Source organism: Perissodus microlepis, chromosome 4 (assembly GCF_051167445.1).
Source record: "Perissodus microlepis isolate ML-2025 ecotype Zambia chromosome 4, ASM5116744v1, whole genome shotgun sequence".
NCBI classification, from domain to species: Eukaryota; Metazoa; Chordata; class Actinopteri; order Cichliformes; family Cichlidae; genus Perissodus; species Perissodus microlepis.
Window position 1 is genome coordinate 32,586,182 of NC_140464.1, and position 14,434 is coordinate 32,600,615.

The following is a 14,434-nucleotide window of genomic DNA, read 5'->3' on the forward strand; positions in this document are numbered from 1 at the left end:
GACCTTTTCCGTCTTTCTTGCTGTCTTAGTGTGAATATACAGTTTTGGGAGCACAGACACATATCTGGGTCGTAAAGTCTTTATTAGATACATCTGCTTGCACTCCACAGCACCAAACTATCTGCTCTATGTAATGACACGAGTCACACGGCCTGTTCTTTTCCTGTAACTATCGCAGCAGCAATCCCACCGCAGTTGCTGCACAAATGGCGTAGCGTAGTTAGCCATAACGTTACAGAAGCTGTAGGTGGCAGTGTAGACCTTTGGGCCGAGTTTCTGAATTACCGAAGAAGAAGAAGAAAAACAACCTTCTTCTTCGTCTTAACAGGCGTTACAAAACAAGCTGAGCTCGCAGCCCCGCAGTGCTTTTCTAATGCTTCGCAGCGAATGGGGTTTGATCAGTTCTGTAGCGTGGACAGGTCCGATCCCCTGTGGGTGAGTTACCTGTCACAGACACCGTGTCTTTTCCTCTAGCTTTAAACGCTCGTAGTTGGCGTTGACTGCCGGTGCCCGGTACATGCTAATAGTAAGCCACGGCAGGTTGCGTGTTATTTAGTCCCGTCTCAGACGCACTTCTCTTATTAGAGATCATTGTTACAGCTGATCGTTGAGCCTCCGTTGGCCGAGTGCGTTTCACATGTTCTCTGATCTGAACATCGAAGGGTTCGCAGTAGAACAAGTGTTCACCGAGCTCGTGTTTGTGTTGTTCCCTCTCGTTTCCTGGTCTGTAGGAACTCGTTGTCATCAGTCCCAGTACACACTCAAACGTCACAGTGTGAATGTTATTAAGTGTCCTGTAGTCTCTCTCCCACGCGTGGCACTGTGTCGCTGATTAATGCCACTCTGGTAGTGTGTTTAAAGCCATTATTGAGGACATGTCAGAGCCTGCCATTAATGAAGGACCTAAGGGTCTGACTTGAAGCTGCTTCTGGAACCAGGACTGCAGTGAAAAAGCAGCCAGTGCCCAAAGAGTGTGGAAGGCAATATAAGTAAGAGGTGGCCCAGGATCGATGTACCAAACCAGTCAGCAGAGGTCCAAGGATGAGCCCCAGGCACATAGAGCTGGGTAGGACCTCATATACCAGCAGGCATGTAGTAGGTGCTAACAGCACACACGCACCTGAACCAGCTAACACAGGGCGAACAACTCGGATCATGAAGAATTCAAGTACAAGTGTGACATCATCAAACTACCAACTGATTCCCCTCCTCTCCACAACATGGAAGCTCGTCCTGAGCAGACGCATGAGCGCCGCTCACAGTAACACCACAGGATGGAGCAGTACCGCGGGGGTGGGGGCTGATACAGCAGATACAGAAACACCAAGTATCAGTATTTTGTTCAATAAAATAAAATGCTGTGGGAATACTACGACCAGGAGGGCTCATCTCATGCACCACTACTCTGAGATGACATTAACTGAGAAACTTAAACTGACTCAACCAAAACAAGCATCCATCACGTAGCTTGACTAGTAGCTCAGGCACCGATAACAGCAACCATGGTGCGTCTACCAAACACATCCTATAGAACAGGAAGGTTTCTGAGGGGGAATAGCTGTGCATATAACAACCGTTATGATTTTAGTAGGTTTAAAAACCTTTTGCGTCAGGCTCCTGTCACATAACAGGGAGGGATTGATATCAGGGTGGCTGTAGCAGGTAGTAGAGCAGGTCATCTACTAACTGGAAGGTTAGTGGTTTGATCCCAGTCTGCTTCATTCTGCATGTTGCAGGTTGCTCTCCGATGCATCCATTGGAGTGTGAGTGTGTATGAATGTTAGTTAGATAGCACTAAAAACTAGTGCTGGTGTGATTGGGTGAAAGAACCGGTTGTGTAAAGCTTTGAGTGCTCAGAGTGGAAAAGCTCTGGGTCGATATAAGAAGCAGTCCATTTAGCATTACTGCCTCCAGGTAGGGACACTGACAATAGCACTCCATCATTAAAGTATAATATAAACTCAATTCTATTATCTACTGTTGTGAATCCATTTCACAACACATTCTCACTTTGAATTGCTTTGGTCCAAACCAGAGTCATAAGTCCACTAGAGAGTAATGACAAGTTAGCCTCAAAAGGGAAGGGTCACTGGTGGTGGCCACAGACATGCTTTTTATACTTCCTGCTCCTCTGCATCTCTCTCCAGCTCTTCGAGTTCATTAGACCTTATCCTAGCATCTCCTCTACAGTTTTGAGATGCAGCAAACGTTCTTGCAGTGGCGCATACAGATGCCATCCTGGATGAGCTGGAATACATGTCATTGGGCTGTAGGTGTCATCTGGTAATAAAAATGGAGGAAAATCAGTCCCGTCTGCTGAGAAGAGGGCCGTGGTCTGTGTCCACCACCTACAAAACCATTCCCTTTTTGGGCGTTCCCTTGTTATTGTCTGTTTAACTGAGTTTGTCTTATAGCAGGGGTGGGCAACTCCAGGCCTTGAGGGCCGGTGTCCTGCAGGTTTTAGATCAGATTTTAGGTCAACACACCTGAATCACATGATGAGTTCATTCCCAGGCCTCTGGAGAACTTCAGGACATGTTGGCTGTATCCCAATTCAGGGTCTGCAGCCTTAAAGTACGCAGCGTTAACGGTCCACAAGGGCCGCGTACTTAAAGACCGCTAAGGCCGGAAGTGCGAGGCTTGTGAAATGGGACGGTCTAGCCTCCGTCGCCCAGGTTGCCTGGCAACCATGATACTAACAGCTGGAAACTTTTCAGCATTGTTTGACAGAAATGAAGGAGAAAATCTTTTGTTCATTTGTTTGTTTGTTTCCACATGAGCTTTGATCATTCTCTGTAAGATTAAGCTCAGCTATTGAACGGCGTATATTTTAAAGTAAAGGCTTTAAAACCAAGTTAGTACAAACGTCACTAATGTCACATAACTTTGCCAACATGTGGCCAACAGTAATGTTTTAATCTTCTTCGTCATTAAACATTTGCACATAAATAAGTGACATCATATTCAGTACTTAAAGTTTACTCTTCGGCCGCCCCTCATCCGCCGTTTTTTTGCGGCAAAATTATCCACACCCACCGCCGCGCTATGCATTCTGGGATATGTGGGGCCACGAAGTCTACACCGCCACAGCCTTAAAATTCAGGGAAATGAAGGACGCATTTGAGGGCCGCATTTCGAGCAGCCTTTGTATTGGGACAGCCTTCGTCGCGTCGCTGTGACGTAATCGGCCTTAAAATGCGGCCTTTAAGGCTGCAGACCCTGAATTGGGATACAGCCGTTGAGGAGGTCATTTAGCCATTTCAGCCAGCTGTGTTGGATCAAGGACACATCTAAAACCTGCAGGACACCGGCCCTCGAGGCCTAGAGTTGGACACCCCTGTCCTGTACTGTCATGAGGTCTTCTTTTCATTTTAATTTTTTCAGCTGCATGTAGCAGTAAAATGCAACATTGTTGATCTAAATAAGACAAGAAAGCTATATTAATAACTCCAGGCCACACATAAGTAATGTGTGTCAGGAGTGTCTTTTCCTGCTGTTGTTAGATGTCTTCAACCTTACTGTTCCTTTTCCAGGACTGGAACCGTACATGGTACACCAATAATCCTGACTTCACCCAGTGTTTCCAGAACACTGTCTTGGTGTGGCTGCCATGCTTCTACCTTTGGATATGTGCACCCTTTTACCTCGTCTACCTCCATACCCATGACCATGGATATATATGTATGAATCACCTCAACAAAGCCAAAACTGTGAGTTATGGGAGCCCACTGTAGTAGTTTCATCACTGCACTCATCTGTTCTCTCAGTGGAGCAAACCAGAAACTCGTTCAAACACAAGAAATGTTTGAAGATTCCAGTCATGATGCATTTCCAACTTCAAGAAAATGGGATGTTGTGGAAAATTGAATGAAATCATTTTATTCATTTATTCAGAAAAACAAATGTTTAAACTGAGGAAAAGGTACAATTTAAAAAAAACAACAAGGTCATTTTGAATTTTTTTTGGAAGTAACACATCTCTTCAAAACGTCCATGTTTCCCGCTGTGTGGGATTCCCTCTTTTAAAAATAGTCCGCAGTCGTCTGGGAGCTGAGACCTGTTGCTGGACTTTTGAATTCAGTCATTCAGGAGGGACTCAGAGCAGAGGCAGGTGAGGGGGTCCTGGTATCTGAATGCCTCGTGGGCCGCTCATAGTCGAGGGTTCTGGGCCTGTGCTAACCAGGAGGAAGGCTGAGGACAGTCGTGTTACTGACCTGTTACCAGTTAACCTGACTGGTACCAAATGGTCCTACAGCTCTATGATATTAGTACCACATTATATTGCTGTTATCACAGTCGTAATGACGTTATCTATTTTTTAATTGCGTGTTTTCACAGTTTAAACATTTGATGTTCTGCTACCCAAACATATTATTATCAAGGATCACAGTTTAATCTAATCTAGCTAAACTGCTGAACTGTTTTAATTACAGTGACTGAACAGTGTGTTTGTAGTTTCATTGGTTGGTTCCACTTGTCACTACTGTAACTGTGGGAGATGTCAGTCATAGGTCTATAAACAAAATACCAAATGTATTTACCAACGAATCCAGGAGCGATTTCATTTGTTTCCACAGGCTGTTGGCTTTTTACTTTGGATTATCTGCTGGTCAGACGTCTTTTATTCTTTCTGGGAAAGGAGTCATGTGAGCAGCCCAGCACCTGTCCGCCTCGTCAGTCCGACCTTACTGGGCCTCACCATGGTGAGCGTTCAGCTGTCTCTACCGTCTCTTTATGGAGCTGAGAAAAGTTCACATGTATTTTGTTATTTAGGGTAGTCTTTCTTTTTTCACTTAACTCTTAAATTTATGCTCTTTAATATATGCTGTAAAACTAAATAGACTATTTCTTTTAGTATATAAAAATATTTGCTTGTGCCGCAGCTGTTGGCTGTCATGTTAATCCACTATGAGCGGATGAAGGGGGCTCAGTCATCGGGGGTGATGCTGATCTACTGGCTGCTGGCACTGCTGTGTGCCACTGTCACCTTCAGGTCAAAGGTCTTCCAGGCCTTGGAGCAGGTTAGTGCTCACTGAGCAGGACTACACTCACTTTACTTACATGACGAGAAATAACTGGTTACTAATCGAACGGATGTTGTAGTAAATAAACAAAATAAGGTTGTTTGATTAAAACCATCCTCTTGTTGTGCAGCCTCAGACAGTGTGTGTGTGGAGGTACACCACCTTCTACATCTACTATGCTCTGCTGCTGATTGCTCTGTTCCTGTCCAGCCTGACCGACCAGCTGCCCCTCTTTTCCCGGGAAGTTAAAGACTCTGTGAGGCTGCCTGACAAATCTTTCTTTCCTTGTCACTCATTTATACTGAGATTACTATATTGCCATAAGTATTCGCTTACCCCTCCAAATCACAGAGTTCAGCTCGGCCTTTGTTCCTGGAACTCTTAATGCTTCAGCATGCCACGACAGTTTGCACATTTTGATGCTCCCAACTTTGTGGGAACAGTTCGGGGATGGCCCCTTCCTGTTCCAACGTGACTGTGCACCGGTCCATAAAGACGAGTGTGCAGGCCTGTCAGGTTCTTCCACACCAAACTCAGAGTCCCACCTCAACCCAGCAGAAGCCCTTTGGGATGAATTAGCAGAGACTGTGAGCCGGACCTTCTCATCCATCGTCGGTGTCTGACCTTCAGGAACAACGGTCAAAGATTCCCATAAACACACTCCTAACACTTGTGCAGAGTCTGCCCAGAAGGGTTGAAGCTGTTAGAGCTGCTAACGGTGGGCCGACATCATATTAAACCTACGGATCGGGAATGTGATGATGTGGAGGGAGAAAGACGAATACTTTTGGTAGTACAGTGAAAGCATTGCTGCGTCAGTGTCTTCTGAGCCATGGAAATCATTTGTGTCTAACTGCTCGATGTTTGTCTGTAGAATCCGTGCCCTGAGCCTGGAGCGTCTTTCCTCTCCAGAATAACCTTCTGGTGGATCACCAGGTAGGAACACGCTGTTCCACTCCGGTGAACGTGCTCTTATTTCTGTGTAATAAAGTTGATGAACAAAATCTCACATTGGTCGGTATCATCTCTAAAGAAGGAGCTTGTTCTTATTGATATTTAAGACAAGGCTGACGTCTTCTGTATTGAAACTTCTCGTTTCTACATGGTCCTTTGGGGCTTTCTGGAAACGTTACTGCACATTGAGCTTCTACATGTTTTGTGTTTTATCCTCCTACCTGTCCTAACCTCTCCACCAGAATGATGATGACAGGCTACAGGCGCCCACTGGAGGAGAAGGACCTGTGGTCTTTGAACGCTGAGGACTGCTCCCACAGAGTCGTCCCACAGTTGGTCAAACGCTGGAACACACAGTGCCAAAAATTTAAAAGGTCAGGAAAGGGATCAAACTTCTTTATACAAATGCAGATTGTTTGGGAAACATCCAGCCAGGTTAACTCTCCTTTCTCTTCACAGGTCAGAGGAGAAAATGCTGTACTCGTCCAAGCGAGTGCCCCACAGTGAAAACCCTCAGCGCCAAGCTGTGGAAGAGTCTGAGATCTTGATTCTGAGACCTCGAAAGAAAAATAAAGAGCCCTCACTGCTGTGGGCCTTGTGCCTCACGTTTGGGCCCTACTTCTTCATCTCCTGCATCTATAAATTAATCCAGGACATCCTAATGTTTGTTGGCCCTGAGATCCTGCGGTGAGGAAACTGTAGACCCTTTGATAAGATGACATTGAGTCGTTGATCTGTCTGAAGTTGCATCGTGCATTTATCATGCTCTAGAACTTTAATTGTTTAAATCATCGGGGAAACACATCAGAGCCCATCTGTTGCACTAAATATATCTTTGCCAGGACTGCTGTGCCTCAACAAACTCCTCCCACACAAGTTTTTGCTCAGCGCCAAGTCGAGCTCCGCTTGGCGCTCCGTTCCCATCAACGGGCTACCCAAACCTGATAGGACTGCACCTCCAGGTCTCACCGTCAGGTCTCCCAGTGGGACTACAGCGTCCCCCTGTGGAGCACCCACTCAGTTACCCTAAGAAGGCTGGGTGCTCTGAACTGAACACAAAGTCTAAGAGCTGCAAATGTGAACCAGCTGGTGAAAGACCAACATTTCATTAAATCATTGCCCCCGACAACCAGATATCTCTAATCAAACAGCATCTTGGTTCTCTCGGCTCATCTGTTCAGCCGAGCCTCAGGTAGCTCGGTGTGATCTTTGGTTCTGCCATGTCCCTACAACAACACGCTCACCAGTTAATTAGGAACGGCCTTTTTCAGCTAAGAAACATCTCCAAACTGCGAACTTTGCTGTCTGAGTTAGAAATGGTTCTTCATGCTTTTGTTTCATCTCGCTTAGATTATTGTGACAGTCTTTTTCTGTGTTTGAGCAAAAGGAATCTTGAGCGTCTCCAGTTAGTCCAGAATGCTGCTGAAGGCTTTTAACTAAGACACGAAAACGAGAGCACGTTACACCAGTGTTACGCTCATTACACTGGCTTCCAGTACACTTCAGAATTCATTTTAACATCTTGGTACTGACTTTTAAAGCTTTGACTTGTGATGCTCCTGCTTACATTTCTGATCTTTTAGAACCCCGCGCTCCCTCTCGCAGCCTGAGATCTTCTAATCAAAGGCTGTTGGTAGTCCCACGAACTCGTTTTAAGACCAGAGGAGATCGATGTTTAGAGCGGTGGCCCCCAGGCTGTGGAATGCTCTCCCTCCATCATTGACTTGACTGTATTCATTCTTTTAAAAAGCAGCTTAAGACTCATTTATTTAGATTGGCTTTTAATTAGATTTGTGCTGTGTGTTTGATTATTAATTTATTTTATGTATTTCTGTTTTTATATTACTGTGAAGCACTCTGTGAAAAGTGCTATATAAATAAATGGATTTGATTACATGATGACTCTAGGTGTGAAAGTTGTGGTGACAAACAGTAGACAGTGCGACGTATTGCTTTGGGCTGCTCCGTGTTTTTCTGCTACACAAGTACACGATGCAGTTTTAATAAGGACCGAGGGGCAGGACACGTGCTTAATGTTCCTTTGTTTCCTGTTTCTCTGTAGACTGCTTATCCAGTTTGTCAATGATTCCAGCGCCCCCTCCTGGCAGGGCTACTTCTACGCTGCTCTGCTCTTCGTCTGCACCTCCGTGCAGTCACTCATCCTGCAGAAGTACTTTCATGTATGCTTTGTGTCAGGCATGCGCTTACGCACTGCAGTCATTGGAGCCGTCTATAGGAAGGTAACGGACAAACACAAGTGCTTCTTCAGAGCAATTTAGATTCTTCGTGATGAAGGTTGATAAATGTAACCATCTTCATCATTTCTTCATTAAACAAGTGCATTGGAGCTGACTGTTATTCTGTCCATCAGTGGTTGCTTTTGCTGAAAAGTCTGTATCTCATCGCTTCATCTGCTCCTCAGGCCTTGGTCATCAGCAGCGCGGCACGGCGAACCTCTACAGTGGGAGAAATCGTCAACCTGATGTCAGTGGACGCGCAGCGCTTCATGGATCTCATCACATACATCAACATGATATGGTCTGCTCCTCTGCAGGTGGTCCTGGCCCTCTACTTTCTTTGGCAGGTCAGGTTAAGTAAACTAAACTTTAAATATATTTTTAAAATCAAATATTTAATGCTGCTTACATACTTTCAATATAAAGAAAATAAACATACTATTGTGTGTTGGCTCAGCTCATGAGGCTTGGGCAGCTGTGGAAGCTTGATTGTTCCAGGAGGGAGTCCAGATGATGTTTAATGTAATGCTTGTCAGTTACAGCTGGATTCTCCATTTCTAAAGTGCAACAAAATCTGTTTTTAAAGTGTCGCTCTGCTTGTGGAAGGCTTCCAGTGACCGTGTGTGGATGGTTCCACTAGTGTGAATAATACTGTGCACCACAGGCTTACACTGAAGCAGTTTGTTGTTGTGTGTGCAGAACCTGGGTCCGTCTGTGCTGGCTGGAGTGGCTGTGATGGTCCTCATGGTTCCTGTTAATGCTGTAATTGCAATGAAAACCAAAGCTTACCAGGTGGGACTTTAGTATTATTATCCCCACATCCTACACCCGTATACACCTTCCTTACATTTTCATGTTCTACTGTTATTATAACTATGGCTGGCTTTCAATCCTTCAGCCATGTGGCGGCCTTTCTGTGTGCAGCTTACATGTTCCCCATGCACGGTGCTCCTGCTTCATGCATCATTGGACGTATGTGGGAAAGTCTTTGTGTTAGCCCCATGACAGACTGGGAGCGGCTCCAGGGGGCATCTCGCCTGGGAACGCTAGGATAGGCTCTAGGCGCCACATGTACCCAATCCTGGGACGGATGGATGTACACATCCATGTCAGGCTTTACTGGAATTACCACATTTTCCAGTAAATAATGGACAAGTTCCCAATACATACATTTGATAGAATTATACACTTCAGTGTTTCCCAGCCTTTTGGAGGCACGGTTCATATTTCACATTAGAAAAATGCCGCAGCACACCACTAAACAAAAATGTCAAAAACCATAGGGATCATTCTTCCACCAAATATAGCAGAACTGGCTCGGTTTGTCCCCAGTATACCTTTGTTGCTTCCTTCTGACCACTACTCATGCTAGGGCCTTCATCTGGGTCGTGTTTTCTCCAGGACCAGGTCAGACTGAACACTTTTTCTTTTTAATAATAATAATGGATTGGATTTATATAGCGCTTTTCAAGGCACCCAAAGCACTTTACAATGCCACTATTCATTCACTCTCACATTCACACACTGGTGGAGGCAGCTGCAGTTGTAGCCACAGCTGCCCTGGGGCAGACTGACAGAAGCGAGGCTGCCATATCGCGCCATCGGCCCCTCTGGCCATCACCAGTAGGGTAAAGTGTCTTGCCCAAGGACACAACGACCAGGACAGAGAGCCCGGGGATCGAACCGGCGACCTTCCGGTTACAGATACGCTTCCCAACCCCCTGAGCCACGGTCGCCCCAACATTTAAACATTTAAACATTTATCTATTGCTGTTACGCGCTGCATCGTCTCACAGCATGACTGTTATTTAAGTTCTTCTTCGTCTTCTTCTGTTTTACTGCCAGTTGGCAACACATTTATTAGAGCAGGTGGTTGTACTGCCCTCTAGTGGAAGAGAACGTCATTGTTCTGCCCGTTACTCACGCCCGTCGCGTAGAGTACCAATCAGGTGGAACCAGATAACCTCCACGGCACACCTACATGCCACGGCCCAGTGGTTGGGAAACACTGAGGTAGATCACAGGCCTCAAATCTGTAAAGCACTGTGTTAATGCACAGTTTGCTTTGGGTGGTCACCATGTCAATGCCAGTTCATTTCTGTTAAAGAGTGTGTGATAATGTGTCGAGTGACAGCAAGTACAGTGATTATTTTCATTTATGCACGCACGCACACACACACACACACGTTGTTAGCTGGTAGCTGTTTGTAGCACAGTGTTGTGTGTTTGTTGCAGGTGGCTCAGATGAAGAATAAAGACAATCGCATTAAGCTGATGAATGAGATGCTGAATGGCATCAAAGTGCTGAAGCTTTATGCCTGGGAGCTGGCCTTCAAAGGAAAGGTGTCAGACATTCGTGAAAGTGAGCTGCGTGTCCTGAAAAAGGCTGCCTACCTGGGGGCGGTGTCCACCTTCACCTGGGTCTGTGCACCATTCCTTGTAAGTCTGACGGGGAAAAGTGGACAAACATTACACACATCCAAACGAGCAGCTGCAGATCAGTTAAACCAAACACAGCACTTTACTGTCATTAATGAAATTCTCATTGCGATGTCTTTTGCGTCACTGCACAGGTGGCCCTGTCAACCTTCGCTGTGTACGTACTGATTGATGAACAAAACGTGCTGGACGCCCAGAAGGCCTTTGTGTCGCTGGCACTCTTCAACATCCTGCGTTTTCCTCTCAACATGCTGCCGATGGTCATTAGTAGCATGGTGCAGGTGCGTGTCTCTCCGTCTTCTTCGCACACTCATCCCGTCACAAAGAAACCCACAAAGAAAGCTTCAGGTTTACCAAAACGTTAGATGGAAACCAGTCTGTGCCAGTGCTCAAACTGGGATGGTAGGATTGGTATACATGAGCTTAAGGACCTTAAGTAAAAGCTTGGATGCTTTTTTTGTTGTTGCACTAAAAGCTGTTGAGTGTAGGGCGTGTAGTACCAACCATCACAAGGATGTTTTGATGGATGTAATCCAGGCAAGGAGACCCAGGAAGGTGACCATGTGGCTCTGCTTCCTCCCACTGTACAGAAAGGAAGCGGTTTACGGGGCTACCATATCAGGTTTGCAGGGCCAGAGTGAGCTGTACACACCTGCGCTGTGCTCATAGTCAGTGAGCTTGAATATTCATTACATCTGAGTTCTTGTATCACTGATGTGAGACAGATGACATCATCCACAGACTCAGAGCTACTGTAAACATCAGGGTTAAATGTTTCCCTTTGAGACTTTAACAAGACTGAGGATGACATAAACAACTGGTTTACAACCATTCCGCCCAGTCTGCAGCCTGCTAACACGAACGCTTGACTGGGTTTCCAGGTGTGGTTTGGTTGTAATGCTACGTTGTAGCTTGCTACACTAAAACAAACATGATGCTGTTGTAGTCAGTAATCCTGTTTAGTGTATATTAATATGTAAGAATATAACATGGATATTAAAGCTGTGCTTAGTGACACAGTCACGACTAACTAAGCAGTACAGAGGGCGACTGAGCACTCAGCTCTGCGTGGTCCCGTGTTTGTCATGACAGTGGAGGAAGTGTGTTTTCCAGCTCTCTCTAACTGGTTCCTGTTTGTCAGGAAGTGCTGATGGACGTCCAAAGGTCACAGAGTTTCAAAGGACTGATGGTGGAGGTCACAATATGTGCTCCCCTGTTCCAGGTGGGTGAGGGCAGCGTGTGTGGCTCTCTTCCTTCAATAGGCCAATGAGAGGAGGGGTCAGGCGTTGGTGCAACATGAAACTGTTGATTTCCTGTGGCTGCTTCAGAGGTGGAAGATGGTGGAGCACATGCTCTGAGAACACCACCTGGAATGCCGACTGGTCCGGGAGCTTTGTGTGGGTTGACCTTTTTCAAAGGATAATGTCCCATCAGCAGTGCTAGGATCAGTGTGGCAGCCTGAACGTCTTCCTTAGCACAGCTCATCTGAACACTGTTTTCCTTCTATAGTCAGGGATGCAGCAGAGCTGCTTGGGGCCATTGAAGCTGGACTCCACTTTATCCTCGGAGTTCCTCCTGGGCTTTCCCATGGAATTCCAGAGGTCATACCTGGCTGCTTTTTAAGCTTCAGAGTTGTCGGAGTTTAGGCAGAGGTTAGCACACCTGCCACCATTTACCCAGGGTTTCCAGTAGATGTCTAAGACCTGTCCTGTAAGACCTCCTCAGCTTCAGTTTCCTGTTCCTGAAAACGGCTTTTTTTTCTTTCTGTTTGAGTCTTGAGTCAGGCAGCAGCAGTGTGGAAGCGTGGTCTTCCTCCCCAAAGGCAGTGTGGGGAGGGTTTGTGACACTTGAATGAATCGCTGGTAGCATTTTCATACCTCTGGGTTTAGAGTTCTCTAAGCCAATGACAATGATGTACAGTTCATCCAGGGCCTATCAGCTCGTGGGGGGACGTGTTGAGGAGACCTGAGGTGAATGCTGAGGTCATTAAATGTAGACTCTGCACATCAACATCCAGCTCACAGGTCAATTCAATTTTATTTATATAGCTCCAAATCTCAACAGCAGTCGCCTCAAGGCGCTTTATATTGTACAGTACAAACCCCTCCCCTGTAACACCTGTCTGTGAGCCTGTCCAGTGTGGGGAGGCTGCTCCGCCCAGCACCATGTGCACAAACAAAAGCCCAGGGGCAGAGCACAGTGTCCATGATATGATGACGTGTTAGCGTCACATCTCGCTGTTCCTGCACATGATTTAAATACGACTCCATGGTTTGATCTAAATGATGAGATAGACTTTGCACTGGCTCATTTTTGGTGTGCCAGTCTACACGTGACACATTTGTTCCTTATACCTTAAGTGTTACGGGCTGTTACACTGGAACCTGGCTTTTATATTTAGGGAGCTGTGGACGTTTCCTCTCCTCACTCTCCCACAAAATCCAATCATGAATATTATATTCACATGAATATAAATTGTGGTTTGGGGCCTTTTTCCCTCTGTGTTAGTTGTACTAAGCAGCAGTCTGCAGCACCTTTGCACTCTGACAGTTTCCACCCTGTCCGTCCTCAGGCCAGCGTGTCCCTGAAGCGACTCAGGGTGTTTCTGTCACACGAGGAGCTGCAGTTGGACAGCGTGGAGCATAAAGCAGCAGAAGGCTGTGAGTCCCCTTTCCTGTAGTACCATATGCTCGAATCCAGAGACACAGCCGTGTGCGCCTTTCATACACACAGTAGGTTAAACTAGTCATTGTTCTCCTCTCTGTTCAGCCCAGCACAGCATCTCTGTGACCGACGGGGCTTTCACCTGGTCCAGAACCGAATCACCAACACTCAAGAGGTGTGTGTCTGTCTGTGTGTGTGTCTGTGTGTCTGTCTGTCTGTCTGTGTGTGTGTGTGTGTGTGTGTGTGTGTGTGTGTGTGTGTGTGTGTGTGTGTGTGTGTGTGCGTGCTGGCTCCATGTCTGACTTTCCGTTGCAGTGTGTGACTCTATGGTTACGTTTCACTTGTACTCTGAAGCACATCCCTGTATGACAAAGTGAAGTAATGTGTGAGTCACCCAGCTGGACCTCCCAGCAGCCACTGGTTTACCTCAATTTAAATATTTACAAGCTTGGAAAAACAGACTCTTCCTTAATCAGTTCTGTAAAGCGTGTGTCACTAATACTGAACATGCTGCTTACATACAGCTGAACTGTACGACTCTGTCTCTGTTCAGGCTGAATATAAATATCCCAGAAGGCTCTCTGGTGGCTGTGGTGGGACACGTGGGCTCGGGAAAGTCCTCGCTGCTCTCGGCACTTCTTGGAGAGATGGACAAACTTGAAGGATCTGTCACTGTTAAGGTGAACACACACACACACACACACACACACACTGAGATCTCACTGTCTGCTACTTTTCCCATTAGATTTCCATGGCAGTGCTGTTCCAATACCTGTTTCTTTGTACTTCAGTCATCCAGTAGGTTTTATGCTGATGTCAGCATTTGTTAGATGGGAATCTAGTGTGGTATATGCCTGGAAACTGCAGTGTAGATGGCAGACAGCTGGTGTCATAAGTAGGGATGGGTACCGGTATCCGGTGCCATGATGGCACCAGTTCTGACATAAACAGTAGTAACCAGACCGAAAAGCAGCGCACATTTCGGTGCTTTATTTCGGTGCTTTTTTTTTTCCTGAGCTGTGATACACTTTGGATTCTAGCCAATCATTTTACATTTCCGAGGATAGTAGGCGGGTCCAGGTACGTACGTTCTTTTAGAGCAGAGCTACAGATTAA

General features: G+C 46.1%; 1 protein-coding gene across 2 annotated transcripts in view; it reads left to right on the forward strand.

The window, feature by feature from the left end:
* The first annotated feature begins 283 nt into the window (after positions 1 to 283).
* Positions 284 to 14,434, forward strand: part of abcc1 (ATP binding cassette subfamily C member 1 (ABCC1 blood group)) — a 33,491-nt gene continuing 19,340 nt past the window's right edge. The window contains exons 1-16 of one of the 2 annotated variants that reach the window (XM_084927153.1): positions 284 to 435; positions 3,534 to 3,710; positions 4,578 to 4,703; positions 4,884 to 5,021; positions 5,155 to 5,280; positions 5,899 to 5,960; positions 6,221 to 6,352; positions 6,438 to 6,665; positions 8,041 to 8,218; positions 8,401 to 8,562; positions 8,915 to 9,007; positions 10,451 to 10,654; positions 10,789 to 10,935; positions 13,227 to 13,314; positions 13,424 to 13,493; positions 13,872 to 13,998. In XM_084927153.1, coding sequence (XP_084783279.1) covers positions 388 to 435; positions 3,534 to 3,710; positions 4,578 to 4,703; positions 4,884 to 5,021; positions 5,155 to 5,280; positions 5,899 to 5,960; positions 6,221 to 6,352; positions 6,438 to 6,665; positions 8,041 to 8,218; positions 8,401 to 8,562; positions 8,915 to 9,007; positions 10,451 to 10,654; positions 10,789 to 10,935; positions 13,227 to 13,314; positions 13,424 to 13,493; positions 13,872 to 13,998 — 2,106 coding nt within the window. In that variant the 5' untranslated portion in view covers positions 284 to 387. The other variant, XM_084927154.1, reaches the window with a different exon arrangement.